Genomic DNA, 22,474 nt, shown 5'->3' on the forward strand with positions numbered 1-22,474 from the left:
TGATAAATATGAATTTAAACGTAATGTTCAATGAACCTAACTTATGATCTAAAATTTGATAACTTTGAAGTTGAAGTTCAATCACCACTTGTATTAGATTGATAGATCTTTAAAATGTTGATCTTATATGATTGAAATTCAAAAACAATAAATTTCTTTTTTCTTTGATACTTGAACAATATTCTACTATAGGAGAAGTAATATGATTTAGTGTAGATTATGAAATATCTCCAATTATCTGTATATCATTACTTCCAACCAATCTTGTCATTTTTTTAGTGGTAAATTGAGTTAATGCATTGCAAGCATTAATTTCCTTGTTTGCTCTTGTATTTGCACTGTTTCATCTCTCATTTTAATGAATTATATTATATTAATACAATAAAAATGAAGATGTCTAATGATACTTTATACAAGTTGAAAAGAAGACTCAAGAATAAATAATTTTTTAAAAATATTATCAACTTAGAAGTGAATAATCTACAATATCTAATATGCTTATGACTCATCAAAAATAGAAATAATCAACTTTTAATTAAGAAAAGATAAAGATTTTTATAATATAAGTAAATTCTTATCAATCTATTAAAAACAAGAAATTAAATAATGTAATTTAAAAAATGAGATGTGTCTCAAAAAAAGATGATATAAAAATAATGAGAAAGTATGTATACCCAAGAAGAAACTTGAATGATTATTACCAAAGAAAAAAAAGCTATAGATCCTTAAAATAAAAATAAAATAAAATAAAGTAAAATAAAAATTACTCTTACTGTATCTTAGCTAATAAAAAAAATTGTGTGGTAATGTTCTATAGATCATCCAACATGTGTCCAATTTACAAGATTTACATCTTATTTATAATATAAGTTTCCAATATGTATGCTATGTAGCCAACTTATAAAGCAAGTGGTCAATATATGCAGCCTATAGCCAACTAATTAGCTAAGTTTTCAACCTATCAATCACCTAGAAGCACTTAGAAAGTCAAATCTGTATCTATAGATTTTTCAAAATTGATTTTTTACAAGATATTACTAAATTTATCTATTTCTATCTAACTCTTATTATTTAAGTAAATACTTGTGTTAATACATATGTCTATGATACATTTATATTTCTATAGGTGTAGTAATAATACTTCCAAGATTCACATTAGTATTACATGAAATTTTTGTCCTAATAATATTCACAAGCTTGTGAAAATCTCCAATTATAGCAAATCTATTTTCACTTCTACCAAGTATAGCATCCAATATTATTTTTCTTTTTTTTGATATTAAAAAACTTTAAAAAAATTAAAAAGTTGAATTTAAAAAAAATAAAATAAAATAAAATAAAATAAAAATCAACCTCTAATATAAAAAAACAATCTCTACAAAGAAAAATAGTTTGATCTTTTTGATCAAAGATTTGATGTCATAAAAATAAAAAAATATTAATTCAAGGGTGAATAGTTTGTAATATTTAAAACACAAGAATAAGTAGTAGAATAATTCATTCACTTGTAAAACAAAAAAAGAATAAAAAATTATGACCATTATTAAATTGTCAAAGACATGAATTATAGCAAAATTCTAAAGAAGCAGTATACTCTTAAAACACTTAAAATGAGAGAGTATAAAATTAAAAGATATAGATATATATATATATATATATATATATAAACTAAAATAGCTACTACAAAATATAAAAAGACTAGAGATTCTTCAGCTAAATACAAGAAAGGCATGGATAAGAACAAAGAAGGCCTCATACTTGCTTCTATGTACATATATATTATGAGACAAAGAAACTTCATGACGACATATTTTAGATCAATCAATATGTATCTAACTTAAGAAATAGATGTCTAACTTATAAGGTAAGTTTTTTACATGTGTCTTATATAATGTACTAATATTCCAAGTAATCAACATGTGCAATATATGGCCAATATATAAAACAAGTTGTCAATATGTATAATACATGGACATTTTGTTGGCTAAGTTTTCAACCTAATATTTACCTAGAAACACTTGAAAGTTCATATTTGCATCTATATAGCTTTTAAGAAGCTTCTCTATGAGTTATTATCAAATTTATTTATTTGTACTTCTACCAAATCTTTCTTATTTTAATAATTATCAATATCAATGTTTATGTCTATAACAAAAAGATATCATCTACATGAATATTATTATTATTATTATTATTATTTTTATTAAATAATCTAAATATTTGTAAGAATTTTATTATTATTATTATTATATTCAAGTATAATATCTAAAATAAAATAGCTCAGATATTAATCTCACAAAAATATAAAAGTAGAGAATTTAAAGACCTCAAAAAACAAATTCTATGTAAACTAAATCTTTTTTCTTTTCTTGCTTGAATATTACCAATTATTTTTATGATTAAAATTTTTTTCTTTGTAGACTTTATGTGTGTTTATAAATAATTGGTAGGTTAACAACTTAGTCAATAAATTAACAACATATTATACATTTAGCCATTTATATTACAGATTGGTTATGTAGCAAACATGATCTTAAAAATTAGACATATGTCCCACGAATTGGACATGTGTCATATAACGCATATGACATTGACATGTAGTTTTTTAATAGATAATATATATAGAAGCAAAAGTAAAGACTTCTTTAGTCTTATCAATAATGTTCTTATACTTTATCTTAATTCAAGTCTTTCTAGTCATTTTATATTTAACAAAAATAGATTTAGTTTTAATTTTATATCTATTTTTTAATTATCTGTTTTTTTTTCTTTTTGCAATATAAGAGTATATTATTATTATTAGATTTATTTATTTATTCATGTCCTTTACATCTATCTATTTAGTATGCAAATGGAAAAGTCTAATACAAACAATAATCTTTGATATATATATATATATATATAAAATTAAATCTTTATTTAAAAATCTATAATATCCTTAAAGTTTCATTCTACATTTTAGTAATATTTTAGTATATTCTTATTTTATAATATACATATTTTTTTATCTTCTTTTGTTTTAGTTGATAAGTATATTTTTTTATATATTATATAAATTTATATGTTTGATAATTTTTATGTCTAAATTATGTATATCAAAGTTTGATTATTTTTAATAAAGAAAGGATTATCTATTTTTGATAGAAACTTAAAAGTAATTAATAGATTTTAAATTATTGTCTTTTAAATTAAAATTAATTTATATTAATATTTTTATTTTCTTTTCTTTTATTATATTTTTGTATCTTTTTTTTAATTATTTGATAAGAACATCTATATATATATATATATATATATCTCATGAAATTCATAAAAATAAATAATTTCATAACAAAAAATAGAAGACCAAATGAAAAAATATAATGCTTGTAATGCATCAACTTTATTTACCACTACAAATCGATATTAAATAATAATTAATTAAGAAAGTAAAAATATGGTGAGACTTTCTTTAACAATTGTACTACTAATTCATTTATATTAATTAATATTTTTAAAGGTATAAGGTATCTTTTATAGAATTTTATTATTCTATAGTGTATTTATTTTTATACAGTTTCTTTTGCAGTACAAAATAAATAAATAAATGCCTTTATTAACACCAAGAGGAAAATAACTTGAGTAATAATTTAGAATTTGTAACTCATAAAAAAATAACTATAAAACAATGTTTTAAGAAATATGATTTTAATCGATACAAAATTTAATTGCCAAAAATATGTAATTGTTTGATTAGTAAGTAAAAAATAATTAACTTCTAAAATTAACAGTAATTCAAAAAATAAATAATAATAAGTATTTTACCTTTATCTTAGTAAATGATTAGAATATGGTTTTTTTTTTATTCATTTTTAGACTACAAAACTTATTTTTGGCAAACATGCTCTTAGTACATTATAATACAATTACTCCATATGTAAAGCTATTGTTAAAAAAGCATGAATTTGGTTATAATTTTGTCTCAGGTAAGACTTAAGATTCAAGTACTTGTTCCAATCCAAATAATAATATTTGTATACAAAATGCTATGGTTGGTGCTCAACCAAAGATCAATTTTTTTTCTTACAAGTCTTTGACAACAAAAACATAAATAATATCTTATTGACCAATTATTTTATTGGGTTTCATGACAAAAATGTCATGTTTATAATTTATATTGCCAAAAAATATTTTATCAATTACTCTAGAAATTTTAAATTTCATATTATTAAGAGGCCGATTAACTATTTTTTTACTTTTTTTTTTTTTTTTTTTTTTTTAATATGGTATTTGGATTTGTGAAACTAAATTTCTTTACTTTTAAATAAATAAAAAAATCAACCTAATGACTTTGCAATATTTTTATCTAAAATATATTTTCTTAAAAAAATTCAAGTTAAACTAGTATTGATATATGGGCAATGTCCAAGTCCAATATATTTATTGCGAAATCTGATTTAAAAGCAACCATCAACTATGGAGAATATTGTAATACTGAAGCTTGCAAATAAGACATGAATCTATTCAGTCCACCTTTGTTTGATTATCTTGAAATTTTCCTAGTAATTTGTTTTACTTTATCCACTCTTCTTGTTTTTGTTTTGTATGTTTGGTTGTTTTTGTTTTTGTTTGTTTATTTTATTTATTTTTTTTGTGGTGGATGCAGCAGCAAAAAAACACATTTTGATATTATTTATTTAAAATTTTATTACTTCTCACTATTGAAGTGAGTAGTTTACCATACTATTCTAATTTATTGGATATTGCTTGATATGCAATAACAACAATGTGTTTGATTTATAGAATTTTTATATAAAAATAAACATATATTAAATTATTAACTCAGTTTAAAGTAGTTTTCTTTGGATTCCAACAACATTGCTTCCAGTAGAATTCTTTAACATTGCCAAGTATATGGTTATTAGAACTATCAAACAATATACAAGGCACAATGTGGTTATGCTAATGTAACAATCAAACAATATACAAGGCACAATATGAAATGATATAGTTTTCAAATCAAAATGAAAACAAAGAGGCAAACAGGTGTGTAACACACAAGAATCTGCCAAACAGTTTGGGTGATTAAAATTATTGTTATTATTATTTTTTGATGCAGATACCTTTGTTATAACTTCAATGTGGATTTATGTTAAATAGACCCAAGTTTTTACTAAATTAACCTACCCATGATGAATGTGGTTGGTTTCATTGGTGTCAAATCCAATAGTGGAGAAATGAATATAAATGTCATTTTATTTTATTTTTATTTTTTCTTCATGATAGTTAGGATGAGTGGGTCAATTCAGTAAAACCATCTGTCTGTTTAACATTCCCCTATTTTTTATTGTAACTATTATTAATATTTTGTTTTTTTTACTTATCATCAACTTGCAATGCTATAAAAATGATGTTCAGGCTTTCACCAAAAATGTTGAATGAAAGTATTGTTTTATAAAGATTTATTGAGAAATTCATTACTCAATCATTGTTTCGTCTCTTTTCTTCTAATACCACCACATTAACTTTTTCGCATTTTGATTTGCACTACATGATGTGATTGACCTTTTTACCATGTGTGCAAAGAATTTGCTCTTCTCCAATAGCCTCAGCCCTCTCACATGAGCCAATCCAAACACACCGTTCGGCATCGCCACGTCGGCCAGCTTTTTACTGCGTCGACCACCACGTCAGAGGCCCTCTTGGACCTCTATCCACGTCAGCCACTTAATGCATGCCACCTGTGAACCGCTCGGTGGGAGCGAGTTATAATAGCGGGGAACTACATCTCCTCGGTTTCGACAATCTTTGGTTCTCGAGTACTGTCGTCTGCGGCATCGCTGCAGGGGCTGAGCGCGGTCCCTTAGGGGAGAAACTGGATCGCATCGGCCCTAATTCTGAGCCTGGAAGCCTCCACAACAGTTCTCCCTGTGCGCGACCTTTCACTTATCGTTACAAGCTTTCTAACGAGCCCGTTTGCGTGCATTTTGGCCTCCTGCAGCGATTGTTCTATATACCCTAATTAAACATTTCATTGATTTAGTGCACACGCGGTTGGTGTACATGTTATATCGTTAGGGGTGGCGAATTCGGTTTTCTTTAGCAGGTTTTTGGTCCGTTTAATTGAGCGTGGAAGTCGGCAGACGAGCTGAAGCTGTGACAATAGTATGTCTCAATTACGTCAATTTGCATTTCCTGCTTTGTTAGGTGCTATGTGCATGATTCTTCGCGTTAGGATGATGCGAGAAGTGTTCGATACGTTTGGTCGATTGTCGCTTGGGTGTTCCCTTCTCTGAATTAGGTTTTTTGTGTTCAGATTTTGAGTTCATTGATGTAAGTGCTGTGTAAGTATCCTTCTTGTACTGAATCGCGTTTTTTTTTTTTTTTTTTTTTTTTTTTTTTAATCGTTGTTGGAACAATGCGCTTCAAAATTCTGTGCATTCAGCATGTATGCATGCGCTGACCAGGCAATGCAGAGTGAGGTGAGGTGAGGCGAGTCGATTGTCTTCTCTTATTTCTGCTGGAGTGTGATATATAATGAATTGAAGTGCAACCACTGACACATTCTAGGTTTGTTATGAATTAGAGAGATATACTATAGAGCGTTCGTTCTTGTCCCACAATCTTGCTCGTACGTTTTAAGGCGAGGTTATGATAAGAGCACTGGTTAGAATTTAGTTTCTTCATCTAGGGTCAATGCTAGTTCAGTGTTAAACCCTCTGTCTAATTCTTCACGTTGCTTCTGAGACCCGGAATATCACTTTACCTTGTTTCCAATGAGAATCTTGAATAGTTGTGAGTGACTAGACGTTGGACGTTTCAGCCAGACCTGCGTATAATATGCAACTGCTTTCAACCAGAATCAGCGAGGCTAGTCTTCAAGAGTGTATAGGAAACACTATGTTCAGGGCGATTGTTGCAATTAGTCGCAAATCTTTGGTATTGACGGAATTTCAAGAACACGACACAATTCTCTCAGCCTGTATGCTACTGCCATGTTATTATTTACGTTCCAATCACATGTCCGCGGAATATTTAATTGAGTTTCATGTTTACGAGACTGCAGGGTGGTGTGCAAACTGTAGCGCGGGACTTCCCTCGAGTAACTTGTACCTCATTCATATAATGATGATTTTACTTCGAATGGTGGAGACGAAATAGAAATACAGCTTCTCAATAGTGGTTGTATCCTGTCGCCACTTTCATTACCTGAATGAGGTTTGGGCATATTATGCAATGTCTGAGAAATTCTTAGGACTCCGTAAGTTTCAGTTGGTGAGGCTTTGACCTTGTTCGAAAGCTTGGAGTTCGGCAAGAGGTTTGTTACAAGATGGCAGGACGGGCAAATGGTCTCGTCAAGGGCACGCTCGCACCGTTGGCATTAACTGCCATTTCTCCTGAAGACCGTGCAGCGAAGCTATTGCAGGAAAAAGCCGAAGCAGAAAAACGGTTAAGGGAAGCCGAAACAAGGCTTAGAGAGGCCATTCAGGAACTCCAGAACAAACAGAATGAAACTGGAGATGGGTTTGGGGATTCTTTTAGTGGTCGCCATTCACTCTGCCCGCATGGGGATTCATGTGTGGCCAATGCCGTGGGAAGCTTGTGCCAGAGTTTCCTACTTGCATATGGTGTTCGAGTTGGGATAGGAGTCATTCTTAGAGCTTTTAAGCTCATTAAGAAAAAGCCTTTTTACACTGTCCTTGACCTGAAGGTACTGCGGTGACTCTGGTTTGTATACCTTTTTAATGATCAATTATTGCTACTACTTTGCTTCTTAATATACTTTGCAATGTGTATAATTATGCGTAGTTATTATGATGCTTAAAATGAGGGAGTATGATACAGAGAGCATCAGAAAGGGTGCGTTGTTGTATTTCCTGACATGTGAGAAATGTCTCGCTTGTGTGGCAGCTTCTTTTATCCGAAAAGGATCTTATAGTTAGGGAGGAGGCTTGTCGAACGGGTCTTTTGTTTGGAGGTTTCACAGGGGCTTTTCATTCAATCCGTTGTCTTCTGAGAAGAACACGTAACAAGGAAACGCCAATCAATGGGTTTGTTACTCAACGTATGCCCTTTTATTTTGGATACAATTCTGTCGCTTCATAATTAGTCTTCACTCGCTCATGTCAACGGCTTTTTTTTCCCTCGTCTGATCCATGATTCTTGCTCTTGTACTGTATTACCTTGACACAGTATTATCATGGTATATATTGAATACTTTTCATTTCCTTACGGGAAGTTGAGGAGCTGTATAATTCACAATTCTAAAACAGTGCATGTGATGTAAATGAGATGAAAGAGATATGCTATACAGCCTTTTAGAAATGTCTCTCAATGGAATGTAGCTTCCTTCTGTTGCAGCATTATGAAGTGTAATGATGTCATTGTCAAATATGTAATGTTGTACACTGTTGTTTGACGTCATTCTTTTTGAATATGAAGTACGTCATTTTATTCATGTAGTAATTGAGCAGACATTCTTTTTCGCAGTTTTGTGGCGGGAACTGTAGCTGGTCTCTCTGTATTGGCTTTGGATGATTCCAGTAGAAGGCGAACTTTTGCATTGTATCTTTTGGCCAGGGTAGCACAGGTATATATGATATTTTGTTGAATTTCCTGTTTGGTGGGTCTCAAGTGTATGTGGATAGTTAATGAGATGCAACCATCATTATTTGAAGGATCTGCGCGATGGATGGTTTTCTTTAAGGTTCATATGCTAGAAGATATGTGAAGGTTTTCTTTGCAATGTGATATACCTTCAGAGGATATTTTCATCTGTATTCTCGGCAACTTGCCATGTGCAGTGTGCGTACAATTCTGCGAAGGCTAAAAATAAGTTTCACTTCTGGGGTAGTAAATGGAGTCACGGCGATACATTATTGTTCAGCTTAGCATCTGCTCAGGTGTGTTACAGAGGGTCATCGAAAAAGGGATAGTTATGTTAACTGTTTTTCACATTCCATGAATTCTTGACATGAACCTCCAAGTTCTTGTTGGTAGTCCTCTTCATTATAAGAAACTCAGACGTGGTTTGTAAGTGCAGATTATGTACGCCTATGTTATGCGTCCAGAGACCCTTCCAGAATCTTATTTAGAGTTTATTACGAAAACTGGACCGATTGCGAAGCCTACGTTGAAAGCTGTATGTGAGAGCAATCGAGGTGTTCCAATCGATTTACGAGCTTTATCAGCATTTGTTTTCGAAAGAACAGGAGTTGCTGGACCACTGGGTCTGAAATCTGATTCACCAATTATTCCTTGCACTGGTATACACCCCCAGACAACTTCATGTCTGGCGCACAACAGCAAAGCTACTCGGGCAACATTCAGAAAAACATTCCCACTCTATTTGTCACTCACATTTGTGCCCTTTGTAGTTTTAAATATCCAGAAGGTACGCTTTTTATATGCGAGCATCTACCTTCTGTTTAACCATTGCAAAGGAGCTCCATGATCAGCTCAAATGTGCCCGTTTCTCATCTTTCTCTGTGTGTTTGATCATCTACAGTTTATGCATGCTCCCCTTCACACCTTTTGGAATGCCTTGAAGAGTGCAACACGCTCCACATGTTTTCTTTCAGCATTTGTTGGGATTTATCAGGTGATTTGTTCGTGCTATATTCCTGATTCCAATCTTGGTTTTTCGATTTTTTGCGACTGTGCAATATACACAAGGGGTTAATAAACCTACGTTTGCCAATCTGCACAAGATGTTTTCATTTGCAACGTTCTTGCCCGAAAAATTGATTCATCAAATAATCGTATGAGTTGGAGAAGAGTAGGAGATTTCTATTTATGGCTTCTTCCTTGGCTTACGCAATACAGTTCTGCGGGTGCTCAAAATAGCTTCAAAGGTTTTTGACTTGAACGATTTTCGCGTTGGGATTTGTCTGCAGGGTGTAATTTGTCTTCAGCGGAAAGTGGCCACGAGGGATCACAAGCTAGTGTACTTCTTTGCTGGAGCTATTGCAGCTTTGTCTGCATTGATTGAAAAGAAAAACCGCCGTTCAGAGCTTGCCCTTTACACCCTGCCTCGTGCTGGTGACTCTCTTTGGTACATCTTGGTAAATCGTCATGTTTTGCCTAACATCAAGCATGCGGAAGTGAGTATTGGTTCTAACTCTTCATCTACATGTTGAGCTAGTCTCAAGTTGATTTAATCAGAAGTGGGCTTGGAGTTTCAGGTTAATCAGTATTATTATGCTCTATAAGACTTAAAACTTATGAGATGGACGACAAGGGAAGCTAATGTTGATTACTAGTTGCTAATTCTTTCTTCCTTGATCTTGGATCTGTGCAGGTAGCACTGTTCTGCCTGTGCATGGGTTGCATCATGTACTTTCACGAATACGAGCCTGACACGATGGCACCCTTCCTGAGGGGTCTACTTACACGGTTCCTTAACCGTACAGGTACACCTGCCATGCACTCGTCGACGTCCTATTCTTACTTGCCTGCACTTGCGTCTTCTGATGACCGGCTCTCACCGCCAAGTGCGTCGACGTCACAGTCCGGTCACAATGTAAGAGGCTCTGCACCGTCATCACGTTCCCCTGGTTCTCCTTCTGTCGACGGCGGTTCACAGGGATCGAGAGATTCTCTAAAGACACCAGAAAGGCTCACCATTGAAGCTTTTCAAGGTCTTTGAGCATTCAGTGAAGAAAAGGTAATAGGAATGGAAGGTCCAGGTAAATTGAACTGATTCAACTAGATTATTTTTTAGGTGAGGTTTAACTGTGGTGGTTTTTCGCTATGCTCAAGGTAAAAAGGTTCATACATAAACAATTTTGCAACAGATCAAAAGGTTAAGTAGCGCATTATTCATCGGTTCTGCTTCTGTCTATATACAATAATGCATGCAGTAGCAGCAGTAGGTAGACTCCTTACAGAGAACAAAGGCGCAGGCTGGACGGATTCTTGGGATGATAGTTTGCTTTGCCCGAGCTTATCTGCAGGGAAACGAAGGTACCCCCACACATAGAGATCATAGATCGTCTTTGAAAGCTATGGCTGTTTTGTCAAGAACGCTTATTATGTTTTATTTGAGTAGACACTTGGGCAATTTTATTCGAAGCGGTCTGAAAATAGTAAGTTATAAGATTCATCAGTAGAGTTGACGCAGGCATTCGTGATACTTAGAGATATTTTCTTCAAGAGACTAAACCATTTCATTCTCCTATCTTAAACGTTGGGATTCTTCTGAATGTGACGTGCAATGTTCGCATTACAGCTGGTTCAAGTTAAAACTACAGCGTTTGTAGAAATGTTTTGGTTGTATTAGAAAGATTGAGTGAAATTGAACAACAGCAGGCTATCCGTTAAGCAATGCAGCGATTTAGACGACTTGCTTCGGTCAGTATGTATTGGTTCAGGTAGACAATGAAAAATTTACTTAGAGTCTTCAACCTGCGGTGAGATGCCCTTATTTAACCTATAGGGCTTATCCTGATCGGAGTTTAATAGAAACCATTATAAAAGAAGCTCATATAGCTCATGTGTGAGGTGTTATTTACATGGGAAGTTCGTAGGTCAAATAAAACTCTTCTAGAGATATTGTTAGCAGAGTCTGGATGACATTCCGACTCGTCAGGTACTAATCATCCTTCATGTGCTGAGTTTAATCAGTTTCAGATGCACCTACATGAGCATTACAGGTTGTAATCGAGACAAGCTAGTGTCTACAACCACAAAGTTTATGGAATCCGAGAATTAAAGTCAGAAGTGAGTCGTGTCAACACCTTTCAGTAAGTTTATCTTCGAGTCGACTCACTCATAGAGTGCTATGACTTTACAAAGAGCATCAGATTTAACTTGGCCCGTTGAATTTTTCCGACTCTATGAATTTCAAATTCTATGATACTTGGATAAATTGCTACTTCAGAAAACGAACTCTAGAGACCGTCCCTGGATGGAGACCTGGGGCCCGAAGCTGTCGATACCTCAACATTTATTTCTCTATTGGGGTACATTGCACGACTCCTCGATATTCTGTACACATACAGACACGATCAGAGAAGTTCAAAGATTCATTCTTTTTGGATTTGTGCACAATGCTTGACCATTTACTGTCAGAGTCCCCTGCTTTCGACGACAGTCGATTCTTAATAATTGGTTCAATGCAGATCAGCTGGATAACAAAAACAGGAATAAAAGAATTTCAATACTACTCTTCTCGAATCAAATCCCAATCAAGGGATCCGAACTCATGCTCGGAAACAGAAATGTCCCCTAGTTGCCTCAATTGATCGCGAAAGTAATCAACATGCGATAACGAACCTGCTCGTCCTGGTGTTGGAATTACACAAGATTCCAAGAAGACCGAACGTGAACATGACAGCTCTTGGAGATCGAAACTCACCTGATTTTCCTTGTTTGCCGTCATTGTATTTGCCGAACCTGTAGTGCACTTTCTCACGGCTCAGAGCCTGCGACTTGAACGGCTCCTTTAGGCATGAACGCACGACGACGGCACATCGACACGCAAACCAGATGTAAGTCATCCCCGCCGCTCGCCAGTAAGCTGAGCCAGTTTGCACGGCTGCCACTGCAGCTTTCTCTGCTTGTTGTGTGGCCATGGTTACTCGCCCTTTTCAGTGACTCCTCAACTCAACTACCTCCTAATTTCACTCGCCACCACCTCTACCACCTTAGCTCTAAACCTTCAACACCTAACAATCTCCCTAACAACCAAATTCTCTCACACAACGTCTGTAAGCCACCGAAAGTTCACAGAAAGCCACCACCCAGTCCTCAATTTCACGAACCGATTGTCCTAATCTCTCACAACAACACTGCGAAATCCACCCTCGGGATTAAAAGTGCCTGCGGAGATCAAAATTAATGACTTTGCTTGTAAAATAGAGCTTTCATAAATGCTCTGGTCTTCTTGAAACGAAATCGGGAAAGGCGGGCAATGCAGCTGCGGTTACCAGTAACAAAATCCATGCCCGCCAGCGCATCACCGCCCATCGTTGTTTGTCCAGCCATTTTCTGTTACGTCATTACCATTCAATTATTTTCTCGACGGAATTTGCTGGTGAAACAAACATGCTGGCCTTGACTTGCACGGAACTTTCCAAGCCTCGTCTTTCCGGTTTTACCCGCGTCCATGGTTAGGTCCACTGAGGTCCATTTATGGTGCTTAAAGCACTTATGGTGCATAAAGTCACTAGTCACTAGTGAGTTAATGTAGCAAAATTCTGAGATAAATAGCAAGTAATAGAATGTCAATTGCAAAGAGGGTCTCTTGTAGAGTTATTTAAGAAGAAATTCTAAAATAGAGACTTTCTTCTTAAATTAGCTAATATAAAATTATGATATTTTAATAGTAGTTTATTTTTGTAAAATATTATTTAGACTAGAAGCTAAGAGGGATCTTTGATTGAAGTCAATCCAAAAGAAAAAGAAAGAAAAATAATATTAGTTTTTTTACAAATAAAATAGAATAAAACCATTGAAGAAAGAAAAAGAAAAAAAGAAAAAGAAGGGAGAAGAGAAGATAGTGAGAAGGGCAAGAGGCTGCCCAGGAATGGCGGCAGCCTAGTTGTCGATAGCGGTCGGGGCTGCCCCGAATCTCTCCCCCCTTCTTCCTTGTTTTTCTTTTGGATTCTCTTTATAAAGGATCCCAGACTTTGTTGATAGGGAGTTCTGCCGTTGTTTTCGATGTGTGTGGGCTGCAATTCCCTTCTCTTCATACCATGGAAGTATTGTGGCAGAAATTATCTTTGTTTCCTGTAATCAGTGCATGACGTTGGGGTTCGGTGTGTCCGACAATAGAGCGTTGGCGTGGATGTGCGGCGGCACTATGGTGAAGGATTAGAGTGATTGTCTTGATTGTTTGTTCTCTTCTTCAATGAAGGAGACGACCTGCAGTGTCGTTGTGTCTGAGATCTTATTCAGTCAGTGCAGTGGTGGAGCTGGACGTAGTGTGGTCGCTGATCCGCTGGCTTTGAAAAATAGTATTGAGGTGGTGAACTTGACGACTGGCCAACGGCGTGGGTGGAGCAAGGTTGTGCGATGTTTTGGCATTTTGCTAGAAATGCGGTGTGCGACAGGCATTGCTGTCTGCGCGGAGTGGCATTTTGCGGCAATTTTGGCTTCCTAGGTAGTAGAGATCTTTTGGTGACGCACCTTCGGCGCTGTTGTTTTTTTTTTGAATAGAATTGAATTCTCATAGGTGCTGCCAATGCCATAATTTCCTCTGATGCTACTAAATCCTTTGGGCAAGTCGATTTGAGAAAGAGAACGATATTTCAGGGAAAAAACTAGGATGGATACACAAGGGAATCAGTATAATTGAGAGAAGCTCAGGAGTACACAGATCTGGTCGCATTCTTCAATTCAGGCGCATGAAAACCAATGACAACATTATATTGGGATTATCAAAAATTAGGCAAATCAGGCTCTCGACATGAAAGATTATCTAGAATAGTTCACCAATCTTGTAGAAAAACTTAATGCTATTCTCCATGACTCCATCCAAACCTAGTCATTGAAACATGGCTTACTACTAAGCATCAAGCAAGGCCATAATATACATGCAATTTAAAAGCATAGAAAAAATGCTTGAAGCTACCCTTAAGATCGGGTGCATGTTGTCATTTGTACAAGAATTCAAACAAAAGAATCCAAATGAAACATTGATAATGTGTAAACATTGCCACAAAATATATTTCAAGGAGTGTTGGTAGAATTCTTCAAATCCAAAAAATTCACAAAAAAAAACTCAACCACAGCCACTAAAGAATTGGAAGAAAAAATTTAATTTAACATTGTTGTATAATATGAAGTCTTATTTGAGAATGCACCTATGGAAGGTAAAAGATAAATTGCAACAACAAGATCCTGATAACTCTAATAAAATCCTAAATAAAATCCAATTAAACCTTAATAATGCTAATCAAGCTTTAATCAAATCCAAAAGAAATTTTAAAGAAATTACAAAAAAAACATGAAAAAATCCTAAAAAATTTCTAAAGAAATTAGAAAGAAATCATAAAAAAATAATAAATCGACCTTAAAGAAATCCACAAGAAATCTTAAAGAAATATTAGAGAAATCTTAAATAAATCCTAATCAAATCCCACTTTAATTCTAATTAAAATTCTAATAGATCTTAACTAAATCTTAAGTCAAATCTTAATTAAATCTTAAATCCTAAATAAATCCTAAATTCTAAGTCAAATCCTAGATAAATTCTAAATCCTAAATCAAATCTTAGATAAATCCTAAATCTTAAATCAAATCCTAATCAAAACCTAATATATTCAAATCAATCCTAAGATAGATTAGAACTTCAATATCTATAGATGAAATTTTTGATCTTGCTTAAAAATTTATATACCTCTCAAATTTATAGTTAAAAATAAGTATAATAAATTTGAAGATAATTGAATGTACCAAATGGAAAAAAAATCCTAAAATCTGCTCGGGTGTTGGCTGGCCTCATATTCCAATCTGAATGTTGAACTTCCATTCCTATTATCTCCTTTTTGAACCATTGAATTTCTCCCAAAGTTCATTTAAACTATTTGAAATCAAGTCTAGTCTCCACAAAAAAAGAAGTTCACTTCAATCCAATGGACAAATTGCTAAAGATCTTTAAAATACTCATTGATCCTGAAATTCTAATTTTTGACACCTCAACCTACAAAAACCATCACACACTTTGATCTAATTATTCAATTGATTTCAAAATTTGCATACACATTTATAACTAGCACAACAACACTCTATTCTTTGATCTATCAAAGAACTCTAGAATCACTATAGATGATTTTGTGCCTTAGAGTTTGATTTTGACCAAGGTTGACAACTGGTCTTCTATAGGCATCAATTCTTAGCTTCTTGAGGTAAATTTTGCTAAAATCTATTCTTAATTCCTTCATACATATGCTTATATTATTTTATTTTCTAATCTACTTTGTTTGTCTTATTTATAAATCTATAAGATAAGTAAAAGCCTATTTTGTAAAAAAAGGTAGTAATAGTATCTTTTAGTTTTATTATCTTTTTGACTATTATCTATTTTCTAAAATAATTTAAAATAAGATCTTCTATAATATAATTTTTTCTTCTTTCTTTCTTCATTATCCATGTTATATTATGATAATTTATTCCACTTATAATATAATAGAACATACAATTATATCCTTATTTTAAATATAGAAAAAATCATCAAATTAGTGACTCCATTTATATATATGAATAATAGAAATAATATTAAAATCAATAAAATTTTCACTATAGAGGGATAATCATTATTAATACTAAAGAGCCACACTTATCAACAATCTCAATAATATAAGCTAAGTGTCCTCAAGTAAGTACCCGAATTAATTGGTATCAACTTAAAATACCTACAAAAATAGAATAAAAACCTTATCTCTTATATACTATCATATATTGGGCATTGCTTAAGAAAATTTTCAAATAAATATAAGAAGATCTACATGCAAATAAGACTATAATTCCAATCAACACTAGTAGTAAAGAAACTACAATAAGAAATATATTCAATAATATTACAATTACGACTTTGATTGCTCAATTACTCAAACTAAATCTTGAGATATTGATGTATCTAAAATACAAAGTATGACCAAACCATCACTATAAGTGGTTGCAAACCTAAATGCTATAGCGATAGATTTCTACACCATAGTTACTAAGCTTTGCATTAGGAAGTATCAGTTAATTAATGTACTTATGGATGGGAGATCCAACATTAATGTCATAGCAAACAATATCTATAAGTTCTTTGAATGTTTTTAATCTAAGGCCATGTAATTTATATTGTACATGACAAAAAATGCTTGAATGAAGATTCTTGAGATATTAAAAAATAAAATTATTATTACCCAAGATATTTGCATCCTAGTTATCTTTTCAATAATCAAGATATTTAATGAGAGCCATTTTTTAGTCATCTTGGAGAAATTGTAGTTATGGGATATAAATGCATCTTATAATTAATTTAATAATAAAATCACCATTTATCATCAACATCAACATGCATGCATTTATTTTGATAGTTACCTTACTTAAAAAAAGCCTTGATGACTTGACAAATTGCTAGCAATGATTGGACCTCCAGAATAAGCCTACATTAAGAAGAGCTTGTATATGCACTCAAACTTTACTTGATTTTTATTCCAAAAGTGAACCTTACAATTGTAATAAATAATGTACAATTGGATATACTTGTAAACTAAAATAAACTTTTATTAGTTAAAATTCTATCCTAAATCATAATAATTTAATTATTAAAAGTGATAATAATTCCAAATTTAATATTTTTCTAATTTTTAATAAGTCCTATAATATTCTAATTGTGAATTAAAATAACTATTTTAATAGGTGATTTCTTTCAATTATTAATTAGTCTATAAATTAATTATTTAAATATTTTTAATTATTTTTTGCTTAAAAACCTTTAATCTTTTTTAATTTATTAAATGATATACTCTCACATTCACAATATCACAATACAAACCTCTTAACTATTCAAAAGACCATATTTAATTTTTTTTAATATTAATTATTATCCAAATTTAGATTTTTTATCCAAAGATAATTTTTATTTACAAATGAATTTTCATTCAATTTTAATCAATATTTATTTACAAAGTTTCATCTATTAAAATTCTTATTCATCTGCATATGACCTAATTTAATCCAAGTGATTTAAATCTTAAAATTATTTTCATTCAATCTAATTTTCAGTAACAATTGATAGTCTTAGTTTTTTCTTATAATGCACTTGGCCTTAGGATCTAGCCTATTGAATGATTAGACTTCAAGGAACTTATGTAAAGACTAACCTTTGTACTTATTGAGAGCCATGTTTTTTTTTGATTTCATGGTGATGGTTCTTAACTAAATGTCCTTGTCTTATTTGATTCTTTCTATTCACCTTCAATATTGCCTCCTCTTTATAACAATGATAGATACAGAAAACAATTAAGTTGTGAGGTGGTGATCTACCGATGCTTTGCAATGAATACTATTTGATTATGATCCAATAAACTATCTAGATGATGCTAGATCATATAATTATAAGTCATATTGATTGATGTATTATTGTAGATAGATCTTAATTGTGATATGAACCTTGATCAATGAGCCACTTTAAATAACACTATACAAATTGAACGAATTTTTTATTAAATTTTTATTTGAAACCATCTTGCTCTTTAATAAAAATAAATCCTCCTTCCTTGATCTCATGTCAAGGACAAGAACTTGATAAAAATAAATAAACAAGTGAGACTTTTCTCAAAGAAAGATGAAAAAATAGAAATAACTAAATATATATATATATATATATATATATATATATATATATATATATATATATATATGTTAAAAAAGAAACTGGAATGGATATTACCAAAAGACAAGAAAACTAAAGAGCCTTGAATCTAAACTAGAAGCAAGAAAGGAGTTGACAAGAGTGAAGAAGACTTCATTCTTGCCTCTATATATACTATCTACCTAGGAGCTACATGGCGATGTTCTATAGGACCTCCAAAAACGTGTTGACTTTGCACAATACGTATCTTAACTTGTAAGGCAAGTTTTCTATGTGGGCGCCACATAGTTAGCTTGTTCCACAAGCTACCAATATGTGTGGCACGTGGTTAACTTGTTGACCAAGTTTTTAACCTACCAATCAAGTATAAACACATGTAAAGTCAAAGTAGTATCTATGAAGCTTCTAGAAAGCTTCTCTAGAAAATATTATGAAATTAATCTACTTTTACCTACTTCTACCTATTCATATCACCTAAATAACAATTATACTAAATATATGTCCGTGACATTACCTCCCCTTCTAGGAACGAGTTCTATGAGGAGCGGTGATCACATGTTGAGGAAGTCTAAGATGCTACGAATTATATTTGTCACATACTCTGATCTTTGTTTTCTTCGAAGATGATTGACAGGGCCTCTCAACCATCGATAGTGTCCCATACAAGGACGGGAAGACTACCTAGTTATTTGATCGTTGTTGAGGCCTTCATAACTTCCTTCAAATAAAACATTTGGAATATCGTTAGGAGTTATTCCTACCTCTAGTAAAATTATCAAATATCAAGAGTCCCTTCCAAGCTCGTGATACCAAACGCATTATATCTCTCCATCTATTCGAGGAAAAATATGCCATTCTTGAAGAACTTCATCTTGATTGCATCGTCTTGAAGGTTGTGACAATCATAATGTCTTGTCTGACAGGTCAACAAACAAAGGTTCTTGAGTCGAATTTATTGGTTGTTGGTTCTTCATCTCCTCAGTGTTACAACTATAAAGAAGCTACAAATAAGAATTGAAAGTAGAATGTTATCTTGCTTAGATCTTTCTTTTATAAGGAAGGTTTTCATCTTGATTTTGATGGATGTCGTCGATAAAAAGCCTCCACCACCTTTTTTGCATTTGTAAGATTCTTTATTGGCTCCCTTCTGTATTTACTAATATCATATCTAAGCCAATGGATAAGATATTCTAATTTATTTTGGCGTCGCCTTGAATCTAGGACTTCTTCTACTTTGAACTCTTTATTATTGTCCACTTCTATAGGAGGAGGTGGAACTTGTCTTCTTCTTGATATGTCTATTGTCTTATATGGTTCAAGAACAAATACATGGAATATTGGATGGATTTTCATTAACTCTGATAGGTGTAAATGATATGCAACTGGATTGATTTTTACAGAAATAAAAAATGGTCGAAGCCTTTGATAGTCTAATTTGTCACAAGGACGAGTGGTCTTGATATTGCGACAAAGTAACCATACCTAGTCACCTATGTGGAATGGTGGTTGTTCCTTTCGATAGACATTCGCATTGATCTTTTGTTGTTCTTTAGTTTCTTTTAACTGCACCTTGATTGTTGCATGTATATGTGACAAATGATTTGCCAAATCTTTCGCTGCAAGATTATCAACTTTTGAAAAGTCAGAAGTATCAAGTCATGGATGGTAACCATAATTGACAAAGAAAGGTGATTATTTTGTAGAAGAATGTATTGTGTTATTATAAACAAACTTTGCCAATGGTAAAAGAGTTGTTCAATCATCTTGTTGGTAATTGATGGTACATCTTAAATACTTCTCCAAAACTTGATTAACACGCTCCATTTGTTCATCAATTTGAAAAAAGAATGCTGAAGATAGTTTTATATCCACTTTTAGAAACTTGAAAAGAGTCCGCCAAAATCTTGATACAAATTGAGTTCTCCTATCTGATATAATATCCTTGGATAATCCACAATAGCGATAAATGTTGTTAAGAAAGAGCTTAGGTATTTCTTCACCTGTGATAGATTTTATATATAGTAGAAAATGTGCCATCTTGGTAAAATAATCTACTAACACGAATAAAGAGACATAAGCACCTGAGATTGGAAGATCTATGATGAAATCCATGGAAACAAAAGACCATCGTTGTTTTGGAATAGGCAATGGTTGAAGAAGTCCGTAAGGTCAATGATGAGGAGTTTTTGATCTTGAACAAATATCGCATGACTAAATAAAATCTTTTATACCTTTCCACATTTGTAGGTACCAAAAATCTTTGGATATTAGTTCCAAAGTTTTATTGTATCTAAAATGTCCTGCTGCTGGAAAGTCATGACGAGCTTGAAGAACACGTAATTGAGCTACACCTTCTAGAATATATGGACGTTGTTCAAAATATAGTAGATTGTTCTTGAATTCAAACTTAGAAATATCATGATATTTTGAAGGATTTTCCTTAATATTACAAATAAGAGGATGAAAAGACATACTTGACTGAACTTACTTAATAAAAATTGAATCAATAGTTAGTGTTGATTTCATTGCTTGAAGATGAAGATGCTTTGGCTTCAAGAGAATTATCTATTGCTAATCAAAAGCAGCATCTCTTTTGTTTGGTGCAAGGTAAGATCATCTAGAGAGTGTATCTGACAAACATTGTTGTTTTCCTGATCGATAAGTGATCTTGAATTTGAATCTTGATAAAGACATACTCCAACGGACTTGGCGATGATTCAAAACATGTATTGACATAAAATATTTAAAGTTCTTGTGATCCGTATACATGATGATTGGACTAGGAATACCTTTTAGATAATGGCGCCATTCTTGAAATGAATCCACAATTGCAAGAAGTTCTTTATTGTGGATCTCGTAGTTGATTTCAACTATTGAGAATTTTCTGGAATGAAAAACTATTGAGCAAAGTTTATCATTTTTTCCCATTTGTGACAATACAACATCCAAAGCAAAGTTTGATGCATCTATTTTCATAAAAAATGGCTTAAAAAAATCAATGCAATATAAGATTGGTGCAAAAACAAAGGCTGTCTTCAAAGCTTCAAATGCTACTTCCACTTCTTGATTCCATTGAAGTTTGTCTTTACAAGTCAAATGTTTAAATGGAGCTACAACTTGAGAGAAGTCTTTGATGAAGATCCAATAGTAGTTGGTAAATCCCAAAAAGCATTGAACATTTCTTACCATTTTTGGGATCTTCTAATCTATAATAGTTTGAATTTTCTTAGGATCGATTATAAGTGTATCATTTGAAATGATGTATCCTAAGAAGTCGACTTGAGTATTGTGAAATACACACTTTTCTATCTTAACATAGACTCTCGTATCTCTTAATTTTTGTAATGCACAATGAATATGAAGTTTATGTTCTTCTATGTTCTTAGAATAGATTAAAATATTGTCTAGGTATCAAATAACAAAATCATCTAAAAACTCCCAAAAGACATTGTTCATTAGATGTTGGAATGTTGTTGGTGCATTTGTAAGTCTAAAAGGCATGACGTTGTATTCAAAATGTCTACACCTTGTTTAAAATGTAATCTTCCATTCATCTCTTTTTTTGATACATACTAGATTGTATGCTCCTCATAGATCTATTTTTGTATAGATCTTAGCTTGATTCAACTGATCAAGGAGTCCAGATATCTAAGGTAGTGAATACTTGTTCTTAATGGTGATTTTGTTGAGTCCTCGATAATCAATACACATCTGCAATGATCCATCTTTTTTCTTTACAAATAAAATTGGAGCACCGGCTGGAAGTTTGGAATGGTGTTTGAAGTTTTTGACTAGATTTTCTTCAATATACTCCTTGAGTTTAGCCAACTCATTTTATGATAAATTATAGATTGGTCCAAATAATGGTTGTATTCCTTCTTGAAGGTCAATTGAGTAGTCATAGGAATGATATTCCAAAAGAGTATCTACATTATTTTTTTCAAATACATCTTCAAAATCTTAATATTAGCTAAGAATGCCACTTGAAGTCTTTGACTAGTAGAAATATGTGCGGCATAAATGACACAAGGTGATTTTTTTTTTGCAGCATGCAAAAAAGCTCTTGCTTCTATAGATACAAGTTTAATTTTATTAAACTTATGACTTTCTACTTAATTAACTATGCTCTTAGTTATACTTTCAGAAAAGTCAAGACTATGAGAAGTCCAATCTATTTTAGGG

General features: G+C 32.5%; 2 protein-coding genes across 3 annotated transcripts; one reads left to right on the plus strand and one right to left on the minus strand.

The window, feature by feature from the left end:
- The first annotated feature begins 5,774 nt into the window (after positions 1-5,774).
- Positions 5,775-11,206, plus strand: LOC112288337 (uncharacterized). 2 transcript variants are annotated; one of them, XM_024532456.3, is made up of 9 exons: positions 5,775-5,909; positions 7,046-7,690; positions 7,891-8,030; positions 8,470-8,569; positions 8,784-8,882; positions 9,023-9,373; positions 9,488-9,580; positions 9,876-10,082; positions 10,280-11,206. In XM_024532456.3, exons 2-9 carry the CDS (start codon positions 7,310-7,312, stop codon positions 10,625-10,627), a joined length of 1,719 nt encoding a protein of 572 aa, XP_024388224.1. In that variant the 5' UTR covers positions 5,775-5,909; positions 7,046-7,309; the 3' UTR covers positions 10,628-11,206. The 2 variants fall into 2 exon arrangements, with proteins under 2 accessions (XP_024388224.1, XP_090105216.1); XM_090249090.1 differs by having other exon boundaries at positions 5,787-6,144.
- A 482-nt stretch (positions 11,207-11,688) lies between these two features.
- On the minus strand, positions 11,689-12,871 carry LOC112288354 (ATP synthase subunit epsilon, mitochondrial). Its single transcript, XM_024532474.3, has 2 exons — positions 12,338-12,871; positions 11,689-11,967 (listed from the first exon to the last, which is right to left on the minus strand). The coding sequence occupies exons 1-2, from the start codon at positions 12,552-12,554 to the stop codon at positions 11,927-11,929; spliced, it is 258 nt and encodes an 85-aa protein (XP_024388242.1). The 5' UTR covers positions 12,555-12,871; the 3' UTR covers positions 11,689-11,926.
- Positions 12,872-22,474: the final 9,603 nt, after the last annotated feature.

The sequence above is a fragment of the Physcomitrium patens genome, chromosome 1 (genome assembly GCF_059467195.1).
Source record: "Physcomitrium patens ecotype Gransden chromosome 1, ASM5946719v1, whole genome shotgun sequence".
Lineage (NCBI taxonomy): Eukaryota > Viridiplantae > Streptophyta > Bryopsida > Funariales > Funariaceae > Physcomitrium > Physcomitrium patens.

Coding starts and splice junctions, on each gene's coding strand:
- LOC112288337 (XM_024532456.3), top strand. CDS start 7,310: ATGGCAGGACGGGCAAATGGTCTCGTCAAGGGCACGCTCGCACCGTTG. Junction 8,031..8,469: donor AAGGAAACGCCAATCAATGG/GTTTGTTACTCA, acceptor TCTTTTTCGCAG/TTTTGTGGCGGGAACTGTAG. Junction 8,570..8,783: donor TTTTGGCCAGGGTAGCACAG/GTATATATGATA, acceptor TGCCATGTGCAG/TGTGCGTACAATTCTGCGAA.
- LOC112288354 (XM_024532474.3), bottom strand. CDS start 12,554: ATGGCCACACAACAAGCAGAGAAAGCTGCAGTGGCAGCCGTGCAAACT. Junction 11,968..12,337: donor CGGCAAACAAGGAAAATCAG/GTGAGTTTCGAT, acceptor GTATGTGTACAG/AATATCGAGGAGTCGTGCAA.